This window comes from Eleutherodactylus coqui, chromosome 7 (genome assembly GCF_035609145.1).
Source record: "Eleutherodactylus coqui strain aEleCoq1 chromosome 7, aEleCoq1.hap1, whole genome shotgun sequence".
NCBI classification, from domain to species: Eukaryota; Metazoa; Chordata; class Amphibia; order Anura; family Eleutherodactylidae; genus Eleutherodactylus; species Eleutherodactylus coqui.
Genome location: NC_089843.1, coordinates 161,064,517 through 161,090,595, shown reverse-complemented (window position 1 = coordinate 161,090,595; position 26,079 = coordinate 161,064,517). Strand labels below are relative to the sequence as shown.

Below are 26,079 nucleotides of genomic sequence, written 5' to 3'. Positions count from 1 at the left end.
AAATAGTCTCCCAGCTTTCATTAATTTGGCCATGTCATTAAGACAGAAACAAGTTGCAATATAGACCAGAATCTAGGCGCCTGAGCTTTCGTAAATCTCCCCCCAAAGTCCTTGTTTGCACAGATGTTTATAGCCGTGTCTAAATGGGGAACCACTTTATTATGCCGTTTATACAACGATAAAGCCGCTGTCACCCAAGCCGTTTCTACAGAACTTCTTACACCTGCCTTTTCTCCGCTAAAACAACCGGGCAGAAAGTCTCCTTGTAAGACATCACTGGGATTTTTCTTCCGTTTTCAGGAGCACATGATGTTGTATATAAAAGGAAGCTTTCACGCCATCATAAATTAAAGTTATGGGCTCATAGGAAAGGAGGCGCTGAGTCTGGGAATGGGTTTTTCTTTTACATGCTGGCCTCCCTGTGTGGTCGTGAAGCCACCGTTTGGTGCCCTGAGTGGACTCCTCAGCATTGGGTGCTCACGCACGCTGTCCATAAAGAGACAGGATCTAGTTCAGCACATATTTCCTCCTATATGTAAAGGAGCCCTATCGTGTCATATTCTATTGGTTTTTTATGTACTTCGCAATCCACATAGAAAATTGTTGACCATATCTTCCTCCCTTATATGAAGATGAGCGGCTATTGACTATTCAGCCTGGCTGGTACCATGATGTGCCCGTTTTCTATCCTGTGGAGTATCCAACTACAGCGTTCCCTCCCAGGGGTGAGAATAACTATTGTCTACTACGCCAGTGCACTCTTTGTTAGAGCATGGCTGTAGAAGAATGAGCAGAAGGCTGCCCCGTGCCATGTTACACTGATGGCTTTGCCTTGAAGACCTGGCTTTCAAAGGCATGCAAATCAAGTATGCAATGCAAGAACCTTCCTTTTCTGAGAATGATACCTGTCCTGTATATCCACTCTCTTCCTAGAGCACAGTCTGTTTTTCACATTCACACTAATGGGGAACACGTTTCATATAGTCATGTGATAAATACTTCATTATCAATCTATTATAATTCAGGTATGCAGTATACATAATGATGCTGTATGCTTAATCCCTGTAGAGCGGAATCCTGTCCAACCATATGGTAGCTTCCTCTGTAATATAGCTGTAATACCTTACAAGCAAGCCACTTTTTTCCGATGGGTTCACATAAAATGGAAACCCCATGTAACCTATGTTACAGTATGGGTGCCTTTATTACAGAACCAGACAGATTATAAATGTGGTAGTTTGTCAGTGGACTGATGACTGCAGAAACCCTATTACAGGATAGGTGATAAATGTCTGATCACTGGGATCCCCACAGATCACTACAACATGGGTGTTGAGTTCTCCGTTCTGCAATGAGGAGTGTTCATGAAGTAGAGGTTAGCATGTGCGCTTCTACTCCAATCAGTGTCTATGGGGCTTATGGAAACAGCCAAGTGCTGTCCATAGACTTTTAATGGAGTGGGGGGCTTCTGTCGATAGGGAATAAATGACATTTATTGGGAATCCCCTTTAAAGCTATCCATAAATCCATAAAGGTAAAGTGAATTAACACTTGGATTTGAGGACCATATCATAGTTAGAATACTACGATCCTGGTATTATAATACCGATACCAATCTGTAACATTTTTTTATTTTTTTTGGCTTCGGGGTGGGTTTTGGCTAGCCCCCAATTAGATGACCTCATGTTTTAAAATATAACACACAATTTCTACAGTACACAAACCTACCGCCCTTATATAGCTTCTGCTGAACCTTTCCTCTTTGTACACGATGTAGTTCTTGTATGTGCCCATGCTTTCCACCTATCTTCACCTAAAGCACCTCTTCTGGCTGAACACAAACTTTATGGAAGAAACTTTTTTCTCAAAGCTGTTTCCTGTGCAGTTTCTACTTGCGGCATGCTGATCTGTTAAAATGAGAAATGTACAACGTCGCCATACCTGACACTTCCTAATATCAATTAGTTTTGCGCATATCATAGTTACGTAGTTTGTCAAACGTCAAGATTCATGCCATCTCGTTTGTAAACGGATATGAAATGAAACCATACGCTTGTGCAAACCTACAGATGTTCACTTCAATTTCCAGGTTGCATTTTTCTTTGATTCATCTGCTTCCTTTTTTGGGTAAAGTGATTGTTCCATATGTAACTTAGGTTTTTATTTCCTACGTCCAAAGCTATGCAAGTTATTGTCCATCAAACCATTGGTCCACCAACAGCTGGGGATAGTGACGCATTGCACATTGCCAAGCATTCATGCTACTTCATAAGCCTGGGTACACATATTGCAGATGCATTGCAAGAGGCTTGTGATGCAAATGGAACCGCATTGATGTGTATATTAGCAGAGTTTTCAATGGCCATTAACAATGAAACTGCATTTAGTTTCAGTCAGTTTGAAAACCATGACAATCTACACGGCAGTGCTGTCTTGGCCATGTGTGATCCTAGTCTAGGGTGCGAAAAAGAAGAAACACCTGATGCCGCTTATCTCAAGGGGAAACACAGATTAAGACAGGTTAAATGCAGATTAATCTCTTTGTTCCTCATTATCAGACTGGGTTCACATAGTATTCCAATGTGCGCCCAAGCTTTCCATTTCGGGGTTCTGTCCACATTGCTGGAAACTGCAGTGACGTGAAACTATAAGCCTTCATTAGTCAAATAGGGAACGTTGGTCTCTGTTTGATTAGGTTTTCGTTTTGTCAGACACAATAGCATAGTCTACTATGCTATTCTGCCCAGCAGAAACACCAGAAAGGGATGGAAACCAGGTCAAGCAGAGAAAACATGGCAGAAAGCCTAGGCGCGCACACAAATTCTGTGTGACCCCAGCCCAAGATCAGCTGATTGACAATTAGATTATCCTCATATACAATAGATTGCTGGCAGATACCACTGAAATTAACCCTTTCCAATCCAATTTCTGTCCTGGTTTTCCTAGGGGGTCTAACTCTTTTTCTGCTGTTATACAACGGCGCTATATGCTGGCTAAAGCCAGTACTGCATGAGGTTAGCAGCAATAAAGTGGCAGCATCAGTGGTATAATAAGCAAAAAAGAGGTTTATTGCTCCATAAAGATGGCGATGTTTCGACTATGTGAGTCTTTATCAGGCCTCTTTTTTGCTTATTACACCACTGATGCTGCCACTTTATTGCTGCTAACGGAACATACCTGGGGCTGAAGGTCCACAGCCCCACAGGTGGCTCTGCATTTTTCCTCACTGGAACCTCTGCACGTGCTGTGCATTACTAAGGAGTGCTGCGGGACTTTCTCTATATGATATTGAGTACTGCGTGATGTGACACATTGGATAGGCTCTGACAGCAGAGAGGCTGGCAATATACAGTAAGAGAACCCCGACGGATGTCTATCAACATCGGAGCTGTACAGCCTTAAATCATAATGTCTTCAGAGGTCAGACAGTGGATTGGAAAGGGTTAAATACAAAATACTGTGACTTATACAACATCTAAAAAGGTTATGTACTGAACCCCAGTCCATATAGCTTATTAGGCCATTAACACTTTATGCAAATAGATCGATAAGTCGTTCAATCTTTCAGTCGTTTGAAAAATTATCTTTGCGTGTAAATGGGCCTTAAGGGCTAATGCCCACGGTTGCGTTTCACCGCAGATTATTAGGTTCTGTTGAACCTAATAGCTCAATTTACATGCTGTGGAATTCCACAGCGTGAAATTACCTGCGGCATATCCTATTTGCTGCAGTCATACGCGTGGACGGCTTCCATTGTAGTCAATGGAAGGCGCCCATTACGCTATACTTCCACTGTAGCACAGCGGAAGTATAGCGTGAATACGCACCCGCCCACCGCGTCATGTGACGCTGCCAGCACGTCATATGACCCTGCCGGCGTGTCAGGCGCTGTATGGTGCATGCGTGCCAGAGCGTCATGCGGGGTTTCACACAGCCAATCCAGAGGTAAGTGTCGGGTCTTTGGGGGGGGCGCTGTGATGGACTTTGCTGCGGTATTCCGCTTGTGGAGCCCATCACGGCCGTGGGCATTAGGCCTAAGAGAGATATCTAGCCAACGCAGCTTTCACCACGGATCATCGAGGATTAGAAAGCCAGCTTTAATTTGAAACATTTGTGCAATTGTCTGTGTTATTAGTTAAGTTTGATTGTTAGCTAAGTCACAATTCTAGACAAAACACAATCAGACTACATTTTATTAGTAATGAATACAGCAATTCAGAAAGTTCCAAAGGGTTCATTTACTTTTTCTTCCAATTGCATGTAATAGTACTTGTTACTTCATGAAACTTGCCATGCTTTAAAAAAAAAAAAAAAAAAGGCAAAAAAGAATAGCTTTTCAGTCTATAAGCCAGAAGTTCCAGATTACTATAATGACCAGTCTATGAGCGCAGGGTCCCCATATACAGTTATACTGATGAGTGGTGGCTCTATCTGACAGAAGACATTTTCAGGAGGTTGTTGTGTTCTGTGGGTAAAGAGGTGACAGAAATAAATCACCCAAATCAGTATTGTTTAATTCTCATGCTCTGCATATACAATGTGCTAGGTGTACAGATATAGTACTATACACAATCCTTCATAGACAGAATAAAGGAAAATCTGAATTGACTGTATCCCCCAATTAGTTAATGAATACGAGTTGGTGACTATGATTTTGTTAAGCTGTAGTCATTCATATGTAAATACAATCCCAATTCCAAAAAAGTTGAAACGCTGTATAAGAGGTAAATATAAAGAAAAAGAGAATGCAATGATTTGGAAATCTCATGTAACCGTATTTCATTCACAGCAGAACATAAAACAAAGGGGGGAGGGAGACATTATTCCATTTCATTAAAAAAAAACTTATTTAGAAATTGATGGCAGCAACACATCTCACAAGAGGTGGGACAGGGCCATGTCTGCTATTTTTTACAACAGTCTGTAAACGCCTGGGAAGTTCGGAGACCAATTGCTGGAGTTTTATGGGAGAGGAATGTTGTCCCATTCTTGTCAGATGTAGGATTCTTGCTGCTCAACAATCCCTGGTCGTCTTTGCCAGCTTTTTCATTTAATAATGCGCCAAAAGTTTTCTATTGGTGAAAGGTCTTGACTGCAGGCAGCGGGTTCATCTCCAGGACTCTTCTTCATGCTGTTGTGATGGATGCAGTATGTGTGTTTTAGCATGGTCTTGCTCAAATATGTAAGTCCTTCCCTGAAAGAGACGTCGGGGTGGGAGTAAATGTTCTAAACCCTCTAAATACTGCTCAGCATTGACAGTGCCTATCAAGATGTGTAAGCTGCCCATGCCATAGGCACTAATGCAATCCCATACCATCAGAGATGCAGGCTAGTGAACTGTGCACAGATAACAATCTGGATGGTCCCTCTCTCCTCTTGGGTCCGCAGGCCACAGCGTTGGTGGTTTCCAAAAAGAATTTCACATTTTGATTCATCTGACCACATAAAAGTTTTTCATTTTGTCTCAGTCTGTTTAAATGAGCTTTTGACCTAAAGAAGCTGGCATTTCAGGATTGTGTTGATTATATGGCTTCTTTGCATGATTCAGCTTTAACTTGTATTTGTGGATTGTATGATGAACTGTGTTCACAGACAATGCCTTCTGGAAGTATTCCTGAGCCCATGCAGTGCTTTACACTATAGAATCATGCCTGTTTTTAATGCATTGTCACCTGAGGACCCGTAGATTTCAGGTAACCAGTATAGACCTTTGGCCTTGTCTACATGTATTTCGCCAGATTCTCTGAAGCTTTTGATGATGTTATGTACTGTAGATGGTGGAATTTTCACAATTTTTACTTTGAGGAATGTTTTTCTGAAATTGTTCCTCAACTTTAAGACTCAAGAGTTTTCACAGACTGGTGAGCCTCTGACCATCTTTGCCTCTGAGAGACTCTGCCTCTCTAACATTCTCCTTCTGTACACAGCCTTGTGACTTAGTAGAAAATTGACTCTGCAGCTTTTTCATTAGTACAACTTACTTTTCCAGCCTTTTCTTACCTCTACCCCAATTTTTGTGAGATGTGTTGCTGCCATCAATTTCTAAATGAGTTAATTGTTTTAAATGAAATGGGAAAATGTCTCCCTCTCACCGTCTGATATGTTCTATTGTGAATAAAATATGGTTATATGAGATTTCCAAATCATTGAATTTGTTTTCTCTTTATATTTATGTACATTTTACACAGCGTCCCAACTTTTTCGGAATTGGGGTTGTAGTTCTCATGCAACAGTAGCATACAGGTGCATAGTCAAAGCTTGCTGCTCATTGTCAGACAGAAATTAGTATTCTTTTTTGTTTAATCTATCCCTTTAGATCTAAATGAATGTGGACTAAAGCCTCGACCATGCAAATACCGCTGCATGAATACTTATGGGAGCTACAAGTGCTATTGTCTGAATGGATACATGATGATGCCCGATGGAACGTGTTCAAGTATGTCTATACGCTGCAGCTTCACTGCCTCGCATTGTTATTCCCTCATTAGTGGCTCCCGATCTATTGAAATCTGTTACTGCTGGCGCTGATCTCTGTTCTTCTTGCTCCTATTTTTCAAACACTGCAAGTGGGTTAGTTTTGTCTGCTGCTCACATTAAGCTACTTTTGTTTATGCTTGTATCCAATAAAATGGTAACAATAAAGTTCCTGAAAATTGGTGCATGCAAATGGAAGATAGAGCAATGCCTCTTCAGTGCCACCTATTAAAAGCCAGCATTCCTTTAAGTCAATGTCAGACCTTTTCACAGGCCGTGTAACAATGACTGGGAGGTCATAGGCCTCTCACCTAGCCAGACCAGCAATCTACTGCATACTGATGAGGGGCAAAAGCCCCAAAACTGTCTGTATGTTCATGGTTATCTTTTCCTTCTGGCTTTGGCTTGCATTCCCAGTCACTGTTACAAGGCTTGTGAAAAGGTCAGACTTTGACTTGCAGGAATGCTGCCTTCCAATAGGTGGCACTGTAGAAGCATTGTTCTGTCTCCAATTTGCATATTCAAATTTCCCAGCATGTACTGTTAAGTCTCCTCACACCTTCTAGTTGCTCTCCCTAAGGAGAAGCTATACGCTTCTTGACCCATGAAAATTGGTGAGAACACTATATGGGCTGATTATCTGACAGGTTATTATGTGGACATGTTTCAAATAAGGGGAGTTTGGTTTCCTATATTTGACAGTAGACTGACGTGCATTCGATCATCCAGTACAGGAACCACTGACAATCCCACAGCTAGGTAAAATGACCATAAACACCAATGTCTTTGTATGAAGAGAATAAATCCTCTGTTGACAGGACGGATCTAGTACCGCTGATAGACTTTTGTTACTGACTGTATGCATTTTATAACACACTTATACCACTCTTATCAGTATTAATAACACTACAGATCCTTACCTCCCTACAGATGCGCATACCTGCTCCATGGCAAATTGTCAATATGGATGTGATGTTGTAAAGGGAGAGGTCCGATGTCGCTGTCCTTCTCCAGGTTTGCAATTAGGAACAGATGGCAGAACTTGTGTGGGTAAGTGCTACTTGGAATTCATTCTGTAATTAGGAAGGGCAAGATTCTTTACATTTTCATGCAGACTTTCTCCAGGCTCTAAACTCTATGCATGTGAAAATGGAAAGCAAAGCTTGCATGTGTGTGATGGGTCAGGAGGCATAGCTGTCAGCTGAACCAACATTCAACTGTTGTATGGATCCCTTAATAGTTAGGCCTGGGGTGCACGATGGCTTTGGTTGCAGAAAGGTCAAATATTTGCATAACTTATGTGCAACTTTCCGTTGCGCAATTGCTTCAGAGCTATAATTTGCCTGTAAAAAAAAAAAAACCTCAGCAAAAAAGAAAACAGCCAAATCACATGTGGCTTGCATTATAGTTTATTGGCTAAGTTGCCTGAGATCTGTGACCAAAATATCTAACAATTTGGGATTTTTTTAGGACTGCCGTGTAACAGTCACCTTAGTCATAGGTCACATGGCGATTACATTGCTGATCATTAGATGCAATGTTACAGTGCAACACTGAGGTCTTGAAGTCATGCAACTAAACTTGCCGTGAAGCCCTAGCCGTAGTCTTTTCCGTAATCCCATTGCGTCAGACAGGTTTACATAATAAAGGAGTCAGATAAAATGTCCTGGATTATGAGCAGTCAAGAAGTAATATTTGAGGCTAATCAATGTCAGACCCTTTAAACAAGTCTTTAAAACAATGACTGGGAATTGAAAACCAAGCCAGAAAACCATACACAGATAGCTGTTTCTGGGTTTTTGCCGTCTCATTAGTGTGCAGTCCAAATTATTGTTTTACAGACTTGTTTAAAGGTTCTGGCATTGATTTGCAGGAATGCTGCCAATAGGTGGTGCTGCAGAGGTATTGTTCCATCTTCCTTATTTGCATATATTTCCCAGAGGAGCATGCATGGCCTCATAAGCCTTCTCACACACCTCCTAAGTGTCTCCACACACCGTCTAGGTGCCCTCCTTTGGGAGAGATGATACCCTTTCCAACAGAATATATACAGAAAAAGGACATTTCAATTTAGGGTTGAAAAAGCTTGACATAATCTGAAGGATCACATTCTCTGTATATGTTATGAGATATTTAATAAAACCTTGTACAATGTGGATACACTGACATCAAAATACTTCTTTTTTCTTGGTAAAGCCTACTTTTCAATTAATTCATAAATATTGAGGAGTAATAACAGAGGAACACCACAATGCAAAGTTCTAAAGAAGTGTGATTGTTCTTAGTGAGAGAAACCAAGTAAACTTGTAGATATGATAGCTTTAATGGCTAACAAAAATACATGATGTTACAGCAAGCTTTCAGGTCTTCTATCGATCCTTCAATCATCAGGCTTAAAAAATAAGGCTTTTTTTAGCCTGATGAAGGATCAATAGAAGAACCCGAAAGCTTGCTGTAACATCATGTATTTTTGTTAGCCATTAAAAGGTATCATATCTACAAGATTACTTGGTTTCTCTTGCTGGGAACAATCACACTTTGCACTTCTGGCTAAACACCGTACTAAACCCCCTTTTTTTTATTTCTAAGAAAACATGCTGCAGAATTGTCATTTCATGGGTAACAAATAAGTATTTCCTAAAATTGATTCATTTTTTTGATAGGTTTTAGTTTCATTATTTCCCCACAAGTGTCAGTAAGACTAGATATGGTTATAGCACTGTAATCTCCATATTGTTTCATTCCTAAATTATTAAAGGACGTTTCTCAAAATTGTCTTTTTGCTAGATGTTGATGAGTGCGCAACAGGAAAGGCTATGTGTCCAAGATTTAGGAAATGTGTCAACACATTTGGAAGTTACATTTGTAAATGCTATCCCGGATATGACTTAATACATGCTCATGGGAAATACCAGTGCTTTGGTAAGTACAGGCGTTTTCTATAACATACTTGTATTTGGTCCTGAAACTAAGTCAGACTGCCACCAGAGTTGGGCAGTTTGGTCTAAAATTGAGATCTGTTTTTCTTTTTTAATTTTTTTCCAATCTCTCCTCCACTTTCAATTTTAATTTTGATTTTCTTTTTTTTCAGACTTAACAACCTAAAATACTAAGACAGTTAGTTAGTTTTTGTTGTGTTTTAAATAATGGAAATGTATACACGTCAATTCCTTAAGATGCACTGATTATCATAATCAATTCAGACAATCCTGATAATCGGTACTTATCGAGAAATTGCTGTGCATACAAGTCCCTTATGCAAATGAATGGGGCAAAAACTTTAGTTACATGCACATGAAGAATGGGGTCCCACTCACACTTCATCACAGCCCCTACATACTGCTCCCTAACCATCAAAAGGCACTCGCCCCACCAGTCTTGACAGCCCCTATATACTGGCCCAACTAGTCATCGCATCCTCCATATACTATCTCCCCAGTCATTACAGCCCCCATACACTGCCCTCAGTCATCGCAGCTACCCATATACTACCCCCCCAGTCATCACAGCTCCCATGCACTGCCCCATAGTCATCATAGCCCCTATTTACTATCCCCTATTCACTAACCCCCTAGTCATCACAGCCTCCGTAATACTGTTCCCCCGTCCTCACAGCTCCCATATACTACCCCCCCAGTCATCACAGCCCCCATGCACTGCCCCACAGTCATCATAGCCCCAATTTACTATCCCCTATTCACTAATCCCTAGTCATCACAGCCTCTGTAATACTGTCCCCCTGTCATCACAGCTTCCATATGCTGTTCACCCCCATCATCACTGCTTCGTATGCTGTTCACCCCACCCATAAACTGGTAGATTGCCAATTGTCCTACACACTGGGCTTCCCCTTGGCCCGATACTAGAAGGCTAATATTGATTTCACAGATGCCTCAGCAAAATGGTGATTAATGAAATTAATTTGATGAATTGTGCAGTCCTATTGCTACTGTTTTTAAAAGCACCACAATAGATTTGATAATATGTTAGCATCAATGTGTAATACAATAACTAAGCATTCAATTACAGAAAATACTTCCAAAAGTAGTAATACTGAAATAATGTACATTATATGATGTGCTATACGTTAATGAAAGCCCAGTTATTGTGGTTTTCGTGATGCATTAATTTGTCTTGCTATTGTGATTCTTCTATACGTTTTTTTCTCTGTGTGGATAGATATTGATGAGTGTTACACCGGGGATTATCAGTGCAATAACTATGCAAGATGCTTCAACACACCAGGATCCTACAAGTGCAAATGCAATGAAGGCTACCGGGGCAATGGAGCGGACTGCACACGTATGTTTTATTTCAAGGTCCAAACTATTATCCAGTACAATAATGCCTTTATGTGAAAGTACAATTCATTATAACCATTACCAGGAGCCACGCAGTGTGGGCTGATATGGACAGTATAGTTTGACTTGAGTCAGAGGTTACACTATACATCTATTATCCTATACAAGACTGTAGCTTGGGAACCACACTTAACTGTTGGATCTCTTGCATTTCATAGCTGCAGAAACGACTGTGTACTAGTGGTACTAGAAAGGACATAACATCCAGATATGTGGTTGTGAGCTTTGTACTAAGTAATGCTAACAGTAGGGTAAGAGTCATATCACTTGGTTATACCTTTAATGGGCTTTGACCTTTTCATGTTCAACGCAGCTCAACATAACTGGTATGGTTGAAAGTGGATTGCAGCCTACTATAGGCTGGGGACCTCTGATACGGCATCACGGGTCTACGTATCAGAAATTACTGCAGGGGGAGTAATTTCCAAATCAAAGCCTAATTTTTTAAGGTTGACAGCCTCAGCCGCAGGCATACAAATAGCCACAGGCATGGTAATAGCCTACAGTACATGTACTAATAATATTGATTCAGGCATACAAATAGCCACAGGCATGGTGATAGCCTACAGTACATGTACTAATAATATTGATTCAGGTGATTAAATCTGTTCCGATTTGTTAACTGCACCTTAGGGTAAGTTCACACAGGCTAGCAGTATGTTCAAAAATGAAAAAAGAAGAAAAATTTAAAGATATGTGGCACCACCTCTGTTTATTAATTTAAACCAACATGTATGTGTTTCGAGGTTAATAAACCTCTTCCTCAGTGCTTGCTGGGGACACAGCGTAATCCGTTTTCCATGAGCCCATGACAGCCCCTATGAGAAAGCCTGCTTCCCTTCCGGATAGGAGACTACCAGATCTCTTTAAAAGCTCTGTCATGTCAACAGCGATGGGCATCTCCGAAGCTGCCATCAGTGCCCGCTCCACAGCAGAGCCCTTAGAGGTATCACATAAATAAAATAGATAAGGGGCCTCAAATAGTCCATGGTGCTTGATACAGAACTGAGAATGTGAAGGGCTTTTCTGCTTTTAAAGAGATCTGGTAGTCTCCTATCCGGGGGGAAGCGGCTCTCTCATAGGTGCTGTCATGGTTTCACAGAAAACTGATTACGCTGTGTTCCCCAGCAAGTACTGAGGAAGAGGTTCATTAACCTTGAAACGTGTATACATGCTGGTTTAAACTAATAAATAGAGAAGTTCGTCAAATAACCATCTCATGTAATTACATATATCTGTAGGTCTCGCTATATACCCTTACTCCCCCCCCCCCCCCCCTTTGCACATATGGCTAAAACGCTTATCCAGTTGGGTATAACCTGACTTGGGGTAGGCTGCATCTGCTGTACATAGGGACCACAGCCCGTCTCTCTTTGTCTCTAAAAAACTAAAAGAGCTCTTAGCCTACTACCCTTTTGAAAAGAGGACATAGTTCTTAATTTCACATTTCCATTTTCTACTGGGGTTGCTCCACCATTTTTCTACTTTTCTGCACAGGCTAGCAGTGGTATGGCAGAAAGCTGCACGATATGACATGAGAATCCCATATCGCCACCTATGGCTTCCAAAGAAGCAGCTCCAGGAAAATGTTCTTAAACTGCATCTGTGCTAAACTGCATTGTGGTAGAGCATGTAGAATAACATAATCATGTTTTTCAATGCCACGGTTTTTCCACGTGACACTTGAAAAAACACAGGGTGTCCTGAAACCACTCGGTATTGAATGCATTATGTGCACAGGATCCCTTACCATATATTACCCTTCTATAAGCCTTCTCAGCCAATCAGTAGAGCCAAGTGTCAAGATCATATGACATGTCTTGTAGAGCTTGGCACATATTTTCTGCCCTTTGATTGACACTTCAAGAACAATTGAGTGGTTTGATTGTACAGATACCTTAATTTAAAGGGAACCTGTCCAGGAAATAGTTTTCTATTAATAATTATCGAGTCAACCTTTCCTTGAAGAGATCAACATTACCTTCTGATCTACTGGAAGCTTCAGCATACTTTCTTAAAGACAGGATTCATAGCTGACTCTCATCTCTATGGTAAAATTAAATGAATCTAAAAGATATCAGACATGTTTTAACTTGTTAGATTTTAAACATCTTTCTCTAAAGTTTACAACTAGATTTTGAGCGCATCGACTTCTGGGGCACATACTGAATAAAAAAAATAAATAAATCTTGTTATTTGTATGGCGCCAACTTATTCCGCAGCGCTATCCGGTAATTTTTTAAAATATATTACCTCCCACCAAGCAGGGTACTCATTTTATCGACCTCAGAAGGATGAAAGGCTGAGTTGACCTTGAGCCGGCCACCTGAACCACGTGGGGGTTGAACTTGCAACCTTCAGGTTGTGAGTGAGAGCTTACACTCTGCGCCACACAAGCCTCTAATGAATATCTAATGAATGTAATGTAGATCTTTTCAAAGGACACATATATATTACATTATCTATGGGGATAGCATAACTTTATTTTACCCACAAAAACACCACACTGCATTAGTAATCTAGAGATGGTAAATAATGCTATTTTGTATTTTCTTACAGCAATCCCCCGAGTGATGATTGATCCACTAGGCCCACATAATTTTCTACCAGGTAAAGATAATATAAGAAACGTACTTAGAGGAAATGGCAGCACATTAAGCGGTAGTGAAGGAAGCAGCAACAGGATCCCAGACTTTGGCTCCAGGCATCCTAAGTGGCCTCCCTCACCCTCTATTACAGCAAAGCCCCATCCGAAGATACCCATGACTACAAGCAGGCCAGCTGTACCTGTAACAAGGCCAGCACCAAAACCAGTGACCAGGCCGCCTCCTCCAGTGACCAGGCCGCCTCCTCCAGTGACCAGGCCGCCTCCTCCAGTGACCAGGCCGCCTCCTCCAGTGACCAGGCCGCCTCCTCCAGTGACCAGGCCGCCTCCTCCAGTGACCAGGCCGCCTCCTCCAGTGACCAGGCCGCCGCCTCCAGTGACCAGGCCGCCTCCTCCAGTGACCAGGCCGCCTCCTCCAGTGACCAGGCCGCCTCCTGTGCCAGTGACCAGGCCGCCTACACTAGTCACAAGGCCACCTCCACCACCAACAAAGCCACCAACCCCCAAATCACCCACAGTTGTTACAACAGAACCCCCTCGGCTCTCTGCGAGGATACCAGTCAATAACCGGATTGAGGACCAAGGAAAGAAAAGAGGAGATGTGTTCAGTAAGTATTCTATGCACAAATAGTTGTTTAAGGTATTATTACACATAAAGCCTATTAAGTGTTCTAGTTACTTCATGGCATTTTCTGACATGTCACTGATACAAAAAGATAGTCGTAGTGGGGATCTGTATGCTTCACAAATCCTTACAAAGAATGGGTGGATGCTGTACCCAGCACCATGCGACTGATAGTACTCCAACTGATTACATAGGCATCAAAGCCTCTTTGATTTCAATGGAAGCAGCATCAGTTCAGCTCTGAGGTCCAGAAATCTGTTGAGTTAAGCCAAAGGGGCACACCACTACTTCTTTAATACGATCAGTTGGGTCACTGGCTCACAGACCCCGCAACTACCTATAAAGGGGCACGTTCCATCTAAACGCACCTTAAGCACAAATATGATGTATCACTTAGTACATGGAATGTGGGGGATACAGTTGGATGAAGGGGCAGGTTCTTTGGAATAATCTAGAGGAGGGGTACAGTAATGGAGTCAAATTCGAGATGACATAGGTCTGTCTAAAAAAAGATATGTTTTTAGAGCATGCTTAAAATTTTGTATATTAGTGATTAAAGGGAACCTATCACCGGAAGATTGGTATTGAAGCTGCCAGCTTAGGCCTCATTCACACGGGCGTATGCATATTTGGTCTGTGAAATACGCAGCGTTTGTGCTGTAGGTATATATGTGTATTTGGTGCATATGCAGTTTTTTTTTCATTCATATTTATTGTGTATTTTTCACGTGCGCAAAAGAAATGCATGAAGGCCGAATTGATGTCACTATTTTTCTCACCACTGTCTCCTGCCAACATGTGTAAAAGCGTAATGAATACGCATGCAACTACGTATTTGCTGTGTTTTTACGTGATCCCATAGATTTTAATGGGTGATTTCAGTCTATGATACGGACAAAAATAGTACATTCTCAGGTTTCCGATGCATGCACAGTGCTCCGGTGAAGTCAAGGATATCTATACCTCGACTTCACCGTAGCACTACGCATGCAATGGAACAACAGGCAGGGGGATGCACGGCACATGCACAAGATTGCAACTCAATGAGCACTGACATCTTCACTAAAGGGGTGTGGCTAGAGGCTGAAGAGGCCAGCTTTTCTATGTGGTATCCTGACTCAGAGTGATGATGGCGCCACCTCTTTGACTCAAGGCAGTACATTTGCATAATGAATGCGCTACATATAAAGGAAGATTTTCAGTTTATGGTAAATGGCTACTTTTAGCTTCAAACACATGTGAAATGCTGTTAGAACACTCATTTACAATGTGGTGGCAGCCTAAGTACCAATTTTCTGGAGACAGGTTTCCTTTAATCTGAGTGTTTGTGGTAGCGCATTCCAAAGAAGTGGTGCAGCTCAAGATAAGTCTTGGACTCAAGTCAAGGGATCCAGAAAACTAAATTCCATTGCCGGTCATGTTTCCCTTGCAAACTTAGCTTTGCTACTTAATACTGTACAAAGCCTTCATCTTGTATGAGTGAGTAAATCTGAGTCTCATCATCCTCTGTCTCGCTCTTCAATATGGTTTTCATTGAGAAATCTATTAAGCTCGCACTTACTGTCATTACCTAGCTACAATTCTGTCTTACAATTTATGCTTAGAGAATTATATACATATTTAATTATAAATTAAAGGTTCTTTTTATTATATATAACTGAATTAAATGCAATCTGATAGGGCAGGTGGGTAGAGCATCAGGAAGAGACTATTTCAAATAGACGATTAATAGACATTTCTCTGGTGGTTTGCCAGTTCCACTTGGTACATACCAGGAATGCCATTCTCAATCAGCCTTGAGTTGGATTGCTTCACGGGCCATTCAATCTCCTTTTATTAATTATTATTGCTGGCTACAGTAGCAAGAACCTCTTTGAATTGCATAACATTGTAGAGTAAACCTCAATAGACTGTGACCAAAGGTGGCTTAAGGAGAATTTATAACCCGAATAACTGTGAACAGTGGTTGAACTCTTGAATACACAATCTATATACATTTTTGTGAGAACATTAGTTTTCCACCTTGAGGATGAAAGTCTAGATTGGCAAATGCTACTTACGTTTTTAAGAACTCCAGAACCCTACTCAGCAGTGATGAGGGGAGAGAGCCCCGACTCACCTGTCTGTACATGGGTGTCTTCCTTCTGGAGAAGACTCTGGTTTGGCTTATAATCTTAGTCAAGTTACAAGGCCTGTATAAGCGTCTATTACGTCACCAGATCATGGAGCTCCTTTCTTCAAGTCATTAGATCTGTCCGCCTAATGAAACTGTATGGATGACCTTGCTTGTGTATTGTATAATTTAGTAGAGTATTGTATAATTTAGCATACTATGAATAAGAACTCTGTTCGAAACATGTAAGCGCAAAAAAACTTTTTTTTAGAAGATGTTTTTATCCATGATGTCAAAATAAAACACTGCTTTTATCCTGATATCAATGGAAGTGACGGACGTGTTTGTTTTCTATTGCTGTGGGGTGTGCCTGCACCTGTCCGTGCACCCAACGGTTGTTGTATCCGTGTGGCGAGCTGGCGGTTTGGATTTATATATGTCAGCTAGTATTACCTTGGTTAGCCATTCCTTTCTGTTTGAATCTCTTGGCCTCTTTCTTCTCAGATGGATCATGTGATCTCAGTTCTGACCACCTCGGATTTACTTGGCTTTATGTGTTCTGAAACTAATCAGTTTTGAAGTCAGCATAACTATATGTAGCTTACTTGTTGTTTTGATAGGTTGACTCCTGCTTCCTCGCACACTTTATGAATATAATTTAGGATCTCGGCTGTACATGACCCAAAACAGAGAGCGCTTGTGTGTGTTTATTATAGGAGAGTGTTGTTCATGGTCCAATGTTCATTCTCTGACCAGCATTTGGGTGAATTCACACCCGGCAGACTTCTTGGAGAAACGTCTGCGATTGAAAATCGGTTCCATATATCTGAATGGGATTGCTATGGTGGGTGGCACGCCCGTGGACTTCTGCAAGCCCATGCAGATCAATGAGAGAGTCACAAAAATTTCTGCAGCAAGTCTGCTTTGTGTGAATTCTCTCTAATAGAAGCCGCAGGTAATTAATGCCTTCCTAACGAATGAAGTTACTTACTGACCGACGCATTTGGCATTAATATTTCTAAAAGTTCCTGCTGGAATAATTTTTGCTTAATGTTAGATTTTTGGCTTAAAAACTTGAAAGTAATTAAAGTGATCTGACTCATTAGCCATTGCGGCACAGAACAGAACTGCTAAGCGTAGTTTCAATCGGGCAAGAAAATTGCGCGATTTTCGTGTGATGCAAGAGTCATTAAAAAAGCAGATGATGAAACCAATGATTTACAATGGTCTCCTTCCCATTAGCGATGTTTTCACTGATGTGATGTTGCGAGAACAAAAAATCGTGGCATGCTCTATCTTTTTGCGATGTGCATTTTTTTTGTATGTCTCATGTTTCCCTTCCTTTTTATCGCATCGCAATGCAACAAACTTGCGATTTTAACATTAGAAAGTCCTATTGACTTTCAATAAAAAATAAATTTTTTTTTTTAAAATTGCATCAAAATCACATGATAAAATCACGAGTGGCAGCAATGATTTGGAGAGAAAAATCAGCTCAAACGCTCAAATCGCAGGAAAAAAGACGCAACTTTACTGCGATTTTCTCACTGCAAAATCGCAATTGCCTGTGTGCATCTAGCCGAACACTGTGTAGCCTTCTGGAGATCGATCCTCTTTGTACTTTTCTTGGATGCTTTTGAATTTCTTGTTTATTAAATGTTGAATTGAAATTTCTTGGGAATACGAATTGCTGATAGTATTTGGCGCTGGCCTGCATGCGGTTCGCTGGCGGCTGCCAATGACCTGAATGTCAGAGATTTCCAAACAATCACAATATGACTTACCAGTTTATTTTTACATTCCTCTCTTAGCTGCTGGAACATGTATTTCTAGCTGTTTGTTGACTGTGTTCTTCATACAGGATACTGCCGTGAAATGTAGAACTCGGCTTCAGTGTATCAGCCGTTATCATTAAAGGGTTGCCCGAGTTGTAAGATCTTGGGACAACCCCATCTCTATGCAGTCACATAACAAATGGTGATATACTTGGCCCTCCCCGCTCCCACTGTGTCCCGCGACGGTGAACGATCTTCCACTCCAGTCTCTGTTGACTGCTGCATGGGGAAGAATTCTGACAACCCCTTTAAGGATCCAAACTATCTCTACTTGCATTTATGTATCTCTGCATGGGGCTTGCACAAATCCAGACACATGGCTTTGGATGAATATTTCTATGCTTGAAGCAAGGGTTTCCTATTGATAAATACCTCATAAGTCAGTTGTAGGGCACGGAGCATCTCCATCGACTATCTGCTGGCAGCCAGCAGAGTAACTACTTCTTAGGTCCCTCTTTACAGTCCTGCTGACTACGATTCCTACTCGTTCTCTACATTGATGGACATGGTTTATAGCCGATAGACTTGCTGCCCAATGCTATAGAAAGTATTTGATAAATATTCTGGTAAATGTGACAAATGTATACTAAAAAAGCACTAGTTGTGCGGTAAATGTCAGTGCGCCGCAGTCCTGCGAGTAGTCAAGGGCAGAGTTATCAACAACTTCGTGTTTTCTTGTTATAGGTTCAAGGCTGATCTAAATCAATGCGTTTGGTATTTGGACAGCAGACGGGAACATTGATTCCTTGTCAGGGAGTGCAATCGCTCACGCCCGTAGAATGAGTAATTCTTCCTTCCCACATTGGATCATAATGTCATGTCACCAGATTTGCCAGCGACATGAGGAATGGCTTCAAAGGTTTTAGACCTCTTCTTTATCCACATCCTTATTTCTTAGAAATTATTTCCATAGAGAAAGGCAATATACATCCTGCCATGTAAAAACCTTCATATACAATATAACGCAGCTTAGGCGATCATACGTGCCGCTTTCTACTTTATGTGCAGCACAAAACTTCTTAGAAATGTGATCATTGGAGGCAGAACAATATTGATTGTTGGCTCGGTCCACTCTTGCTATGTCTTTGTGTAGCCAGCAACAGTTATGCAATATATTTTGCTTGATATTGGCAATATATGGAGATTAGTAGAATTAGTCTACATGTACACTACAGGGGGTATACAAAAATACGGAAACACCGTACGAAATGCATGGGATTTAAATCATTAGCACTGAGCTGCCTGCTTGGCTGAGAGCTTTCCTGCCAAATTTGTGATTACTTTACCTCTTGCCCTGCTCCGGACGGTTTTGGCCAGCTGCACACGAACGAGTTGGATTCCGCATGCAGGAGCCCACAGTAAAATCCTACCCTGTCCCCAGCCGGCATCCGTGTGTACCTGACATTCTTCTTCTTTTTCTGTACTGTGGATGGTCCACACAGCGAGCTGTCGGACATGCGCAGTACAGTTTTGTTTTTTTTGTTTTTTTAAATCCCTGCTTTTTCTGCGTCATTGCTAGGCGATAATGCAGGTACCCGCTACCTTTCCACAATGTCATTGCGGGAGGGCCGTGGGTCAGATGGCTTCCATTGACTTCAATGGAAGCCATCCATGCAGATTCCGTACTTAAAAAGAGCATGCTGTGATTTTTCCTCCGAGAGTGGAAATCACAGTTGGTTTCCGCTCGTGTACGGGAAAAAACGCTTTTCCATGGGATGCTATGGGCAGTATTTGCTGCGGAATCTGGGGGCAGATGCCCGCTCCGGATTCCGCAGTGCAAATCCGGCTGTGGGCGGCCTTTGGTGACAGCAGCTGAGTGGCTCAAACACCTGACCAATGGAACCTGGTTGCTTGAACACATCTGCCACGCGGCATCTGTGTCATATTACCTCCACTTAAAATTGGTCTCTACGTGTCTTATTGAAATATGATTTATAATCCCATGTAATTTAAGGCATGCAATTCGTATGGTGTTTCCGTATTTTTGTCCACCCCTGTTTGTTCCAGATCACAGTATCAACGAGTCGTCTTGCAGTAGAAACTATAGTTACCTCCTCATTCTTCTCAGACTTCTAAAGCCCAACCTGGCACATCATTCATGGGGCGTCTAGTACTTTGGGTCAGCGCTGCCTTATAGTTCATTTACTGGGAGTCTCCATGCAGTTCAATGGTGTATGTGCTGATAGAAGAATATATGTGCTACACTTCACCGTTTTGGGTCTGCTACATTTACAATGGCTGATGAGAATCTTCCCGTAGAGTATTGTATGCATACCGGCTTCTCACTTCCACTAACAAATGACATATTTAGTTGTATTGTTGGAAATGGTTGAAAGGAACAAAAAGAAGTGTCGGCTTTCCACCTGTAATCACACTTAGAAGCTGTGAGCCATTGTGACGTCCCTGTCATTATATAACAGGATCCGTTCTCTTACTAGCAGTAATGGCAGCTTTCTTTAGAGAAACGATGTGGTGTGAAGACTTATTGTGGTCACATTCCGGCCATAAAAGCCCCTCCGCCTGCGCACCTGCGGGTGAGAATTACAGCGCGGTGCTCATAAGTAGACCTCCCAGACTAAATGAAGACGTCTAGAATATCTGATTTTTGGAATTCCTTCTTAAGCATACAGCGTCCGTCTTCTCATAGCGGATTAGTGCCATGTATAGTGAAATAAGAGGTCCAAGATTAGGTGACACGGAGCACAACGCACTCCAAATTGTTTAGATAGTTCAGCTTCTTATAGGACTCTTGTAACAACCTTGTAAAACCTTCTCACATTCCGCACTATTGTTAGAGGAATAATGAGAACATGATTTCCTTATTTATTACTCTTGAGATCGAAAATTCCCTCTAGTGAGAAAAGTCCTAATATCCAGCCCTCCCCTCCAGCTGTTGCCACTTGTTAATTGCTCTTTTATCAAATTTGTTTAACTTTTTTTGGAGGGTTGTAAAGTCTGTATGAGAGAGTCCCATAGGGGAATATGGAAGTGTTACAGAACATATGTGATACGAGGGACAGCTCGCACCAGCCGTGACGCTAGTGTAACTAAAGGGCAATGACAGGAACACAAAACATAGAAGATGCCCAAAAATAACGAACAGTATCCCAGCTAGTCCTCTTCTAGGGTACAATCGGGCATCACAGAGAAAATCTGCACCAAAATCCGATTTTAGTATGGATTTTCACTGCGGAATTACTAATTGCAATGCCGTGAATGAATTCTGTGGTGAAACAACAAATAGAGCCGCTGCAATTTGTGGATTTAGTTTACTGTAAGCCAATGGGGTTTGTTAAAACCTCACTCATTTATGCTGGTATCACACGGGCATATGCGTATTTGCACGCACCTCAGTCCAACTTTTTTGCATAACGTATGAGGCTTTTTTGCATGCATATCGGTGTATTTCATTGTACTTTTTCCACTCGCAGGGCATATTCATTTACGAACAGTAAACAGATGAATTCGCCATTTCAATCGCTGCGGCTTTGAGTTCCTGATGGGTTCTTTTTCTGGGCAGAATTACACAGAGTATTATGCATCCATTTGGGTATTGTGCGCACATTTGTGCACCCCGATTGATTTCTATGGGGACCTTTGGTGTGCAAATGTGCAGAAAATTAGAGTATTCTGAGCTTTTTTTGAGCGACTGAAATGGGCGCCCAAAATACGGAAACTTAAACGAACCCATTCAAATCAATGGATTCTTTTCTGTGCGTATTGGGAAGGTAAATTTTAAGTGCACCAATATGCCCATGTGACACCGGCCTTATATACTACTGTACATTGCTGTGGGTTTTCAGCCCATGTTCTGCAACTGACCTTCTGCAGCAGTTCCGCCGTGTGTCAGCTACACGGGATGCATTGTCAGAGGCAAAAACACCAGTGAATTGGCTGCACAATTGGTATGGGCTACATGTGAAAATCCATAGCATAAACTGGCATACTGCAAAGCTGAAATCAGCAATGCCGGTCAACATACACTGCAGATTATTCTCCCAGTGCGTGGGTGCGATTTAGTGATACACTGCAGGTTCTCCACACTTAATTCCACGGTGGAGAATCTGCAACATTTATGCCCCATGTGGATGTACCCTAAGTTACCTCCTCTCCGGTGTTTATGCCCCACGTAGATGTACCCCAAGTTACCTCCTCTCCGCTGTTTATGCCCCACGTAGATGTACCCCAAGTTACCTCCTCTCCGCTGTTTATGCCCCACGTGGATGTACCCCAAGTTACCTCCTCTCCAGTGTTTATGCCCCACGTGGATGTACCCCAAGTTACCTCTCCGGTGTTTATGCCCCACGTAGATGTACCCCAAGTTACCTCCTCTCCGGTGTTTATGCCCCACGTAGATGTACCCCAAGTTACCTCCTCTCCGGTGTTTATGCCCCACGTAGATGTACCCCAAGTTACCTCCTCTCCGGTGTTTATGCCCCCACGTAGATGTACCCCAAGTTACCTCCTCTCCGGTGTTCTTATTTTGTCTATTTTTAAAACTAATACACAGAAAAATATAAAGAAATTTCTTCGTGTATTCCAGTAGCTCTGCCCTGTCCTCCTTATATCCCTCGAGGTTCTGTGTCTGACTATAAGACAATTGGCTGTAGCAGGAGCCCCTCCCCCTCTGCTGAGCTCCTCCCTATTAGATGTCCCGTTGCAATTAATGAAAAAGATCAGCAGGATTTCTAGTAGACCAATTGTTTCAGGAACCCGTGCAGACTGAAAAACAGGCAATATCATACCCCATGTACTTGTAGCATTCATTTCTAGCCTCAGAGGTTTTCCCATTACTTAAAATTGCTTCACAACCACTCTGCCCTTCCTGGTTGCTTCTGACCAGGACATGTGACTGCTGCAGCCAATCACAGGCCGTAGCAGTAACCTTCTATAGCTATTGATTCGCTGCTTCAGTCACATGGCCTGGTCAGCAGCAACCAGGAAGGGCAGAGCGGTTGTGAAGCAATTTTAAGTCCTAAGAAAACGCCTTCAAGTAACTGTGTAATAAGTGTACAGTCAGAGAAGTATGGAGTTCAAAAACTTAAAATCACATGATCCAGTATACAAAACTTGGTGCAAATCCTGAATGACATATAAAGGGGTCTCATGGCAATCAGAAGACCTGCATGAAGTGCCTTCAGAAAGGAAAGCAATAAACTAATGTACTTACAAGGTTCCCCTAGGCTCCTTCGGTCCCTGCAGCTTGAGTTTTTCTAATGCAATGACATGTCATCCATAATGATGTGACACCACATAACCACAGAGGTCATTTGCCATCATGAGACACAATGTTACCACAACCAGCCATAGTCACATGACTTAAAAGGGTCTTCTACGCAGCGCCCGCTGTCGATACTGGGATACATCAGGGTCGGTGAGGAAGCCGCTGCTCCAACCAGTGGCCGGCACTCATTGATTTCAATGAGCGCTGCAATTATGAGCGCTGGCCACTACACTGTGGTGGGAGCAGCGGCTTCCACACCGACCCCCGTGTATCCCGGTACCGACAGCCTGTGGTACCTGCAATACCCCTTTAACGCACATTGCTGTAGGTCCCTTCATGGTAGGTGAGGATCACAGCTTATGGAATTTATGTAACCGCAGGCTGTAGGATGTCGTGGATTTTTCTTTAGCTACAAAGTAACAACAGTAAGTAGATAAGCTTATTGTATTATTGTTGCATTGTATCTTTAGAGCATTCTCTCAGTTTTATGTTTTCTTCTTTTTAATTTGGAATCCTGGATAGTTATTGGTCCAATCTGACACAGAAGTAACAGAACTTCTCTTTATATTACAGTTCCACCGCATGAAAATAATATACCTTACAACTTTGATGTGGAGAAGGGGCTGAGTGCCGATGAATACGAAGAAAATGATGATCCTGGTAAGGATTTATAATCATCCGATGGTATATGTCATCATCATATAATGTTTGTATTGTACTTTAGTATTACAAAATCGTCCAAATATCAGGTGGATACGGCCCTTCATATCTTTTTGGGGCGCTAAATTCTATAAGACGTCCACAGCGCAGCCAGAACAGAAGTGCATGGACACCCCTGTACTTCTAAGTGGGTGTATGTGCATTGGCCTTACCCATGATGGTGTAGCAGTAACGGCACTTAACCTCTTTAGTCATATATATAACTATATACATCCAGCTTCCAGTAGTCCACCAAGTTAAACATTTTGCATTTGTTTCTTGCATAAAACCGTCCGATAATTCAGAATTGTGCAAAACCAGAAGTGTGAATGAAGGAGATTTAGAAGAGGGTGAATTCAATTAAAGCAGCAATGGCGTACGTGATATGATAACTGCTACATTTTAGACACGTTTTTATTTCATTTGGGTTGAGTTACTTCCGGGAGATTTCTATCTTTTGTACTTTTATATGTTCATCTGAAAATCTGGCGCGGATACGTTGATTCTGTATTCTAGGTGTACTCGGAGTGGTTGTGCCACAGTTTACAGTGATTTGCCGTGGTCTCCGTGCCAACGCTACTATTGCGGCAATTTGTGGTAAAGCCATGTGGTTCTTAGAAAAACTGTGCACTAAAGCGTCCTATAGGGGTGTTCAGACGGTGCGTGTCTATTACTGTTCTATTTTATACTACTTTTAAAGATGGCATTACTTCACTCGCCAGCTGCTGAAATGAAACATTGGCGCTATATATAATTAAATGACTATTAGTGCAAGTTTCTCCATAATGCCGTTATTAAAGGTAATGTCCTATATAGCCTGATTTTGACAGGTGTCCTATTATAGAGGTTTTAGTCATCAGCTGGAAGCTGCCACATATGGTTGTATCTCAGCTATACACACATACTAGAGTCAAGTTTGCAGTTTGGGGAAAATGTCCTGTGATATCAGGATGTATTGGGGTGAGTATGGAGAAAGCCCTGAGCGTATAATATATCTTCTTGGTGTATTTACATCACGTTAAATAAGTCTCTTTACCAGTGACATTTTTCCTTTAATCTCGGATCTTCTGACCTCTTAAGTAACTCTATAACTTTGCTACTTTGCAGGAGTTTTGATCCATAGCTGTAACTTTGACAATGGATTGTGCGGCTGGATTAGAGACAGAGAAAATGATTTGCATTGGGAACTGATCAAAGATCACTCAGGTAAAATGGTGTAACATTGCATACTGGACTTCCCATAATGTATTTACCATATCGCATGAGCAGCATAAATATCCATCACAAAACCTGTTGAGTGCTTTCCTAGGCGATGGCTGGCGAGTTACACTCTAGCGGACTCTTTCTTCCTTATAGGTCCAAATACACTTGTGTCAGGCAACAGAGCTCATCAGCCAGATATGCGGGCGCATGTTCCTCTTTGGTTGACCATACAATACAGCTTAAAACATGGAGAGGTCAGAGCAGCACATCAAAATATGTAATTGCTTGAAAATTGTATTGATTTGACAAAATAATGAGTACCGCTAGTGTGCAATGTTTCAGGTATGGTTAGCCTCGATCAGGCATATATTGAACACAGAGAATGAGAGGTAAAGAGGTCCAAGTGTGCAGTAGCGGCATCAGAGTTGGACCTCTTCTACCCAGGCATTTGTGAACCTTGGCTAGGCCTCATCCTCTCATTCTCGGGGTTCAGTGTAAACCTAATGAAGCTGAACCATACCCAAAGCACTGCACGCCAATCAGAAATTGTACACCAGCAGCACAGGTTTTTTTTTTTTTCCTGCAATCGCTAACATTTTCGAGCAATTACATTTTCTGGTGTTCTACGCTCCTTGCTTCGTTCTTCTTCCCTGGTAGACATCTGTTGGTATTGGTGATATATATTTTTTTTACTACTTAAGGATGGTTTTCAGATATATTTTATGGTCTTTTACAAACCGTATAGGTGTGGAACCCATAAAGTCCATCATCTTTATTACTAAACGTTAAAAAAAACATACCAAAAGCTGACTTTTTAGCAATATAGTAAACAGTTGGTACAGTATTTGCATTGCATCGCTTCACTTAAAGGGGTTGCATCATCCCCTGTTCATATGGCCCGTTAGGCCATATGAATGTCATAGAGTTTGATCTGACAGTG

General features: G+C 41.8%; 1 protein-coding gene across 6 annotated transcripts in view; it reads left to right on the top strand.

The window, feature by feature from the left end:
• Positions 1–26,079, top strand: part of NPNT (nephronectin) — a 101,538-nt gene that overhangs the window by 60,091 nt on the left and 15,368 nt on the right. For 3 of the 6 annotated variants that reach the window (XM_066573905.1, XM_066573903.1, XM_066573906.1), the window contains 7 exons: positions 6,317–6,436; positions 7,405–7,524; positions 9,262–9,396; positions 10,654–10,776; positions 13,395–14,048; positions 23,811–23,897; positions 25,044–25,142. In XM_066573905.1, the coding sequence (XP_066430002.1) occupies positions 6,317–6,436; positions 7,405–7,524; positions 9,262–9,396; positions 10,654–10,776; positions 13,395–14,048; positions 23,811–23,897; positions 25,044–25,142 (1,338 nt within the window). Of the gene's footprint in view, positions 1–632; positions 726–6,316; positions 6,437–7,404; positions 7,525–9,261; positions 9,397–10,653; positions 10,777–13,394; positions 14,049–23,810; positions 23,898–25,043; positions 25,143–26,079 lie in introns of all 6 variants that reach the window. The other 3 variants (XM_066573902.1, XM_066573901.1, XM_066573904.1) reach the window with 2 other exon arrangements.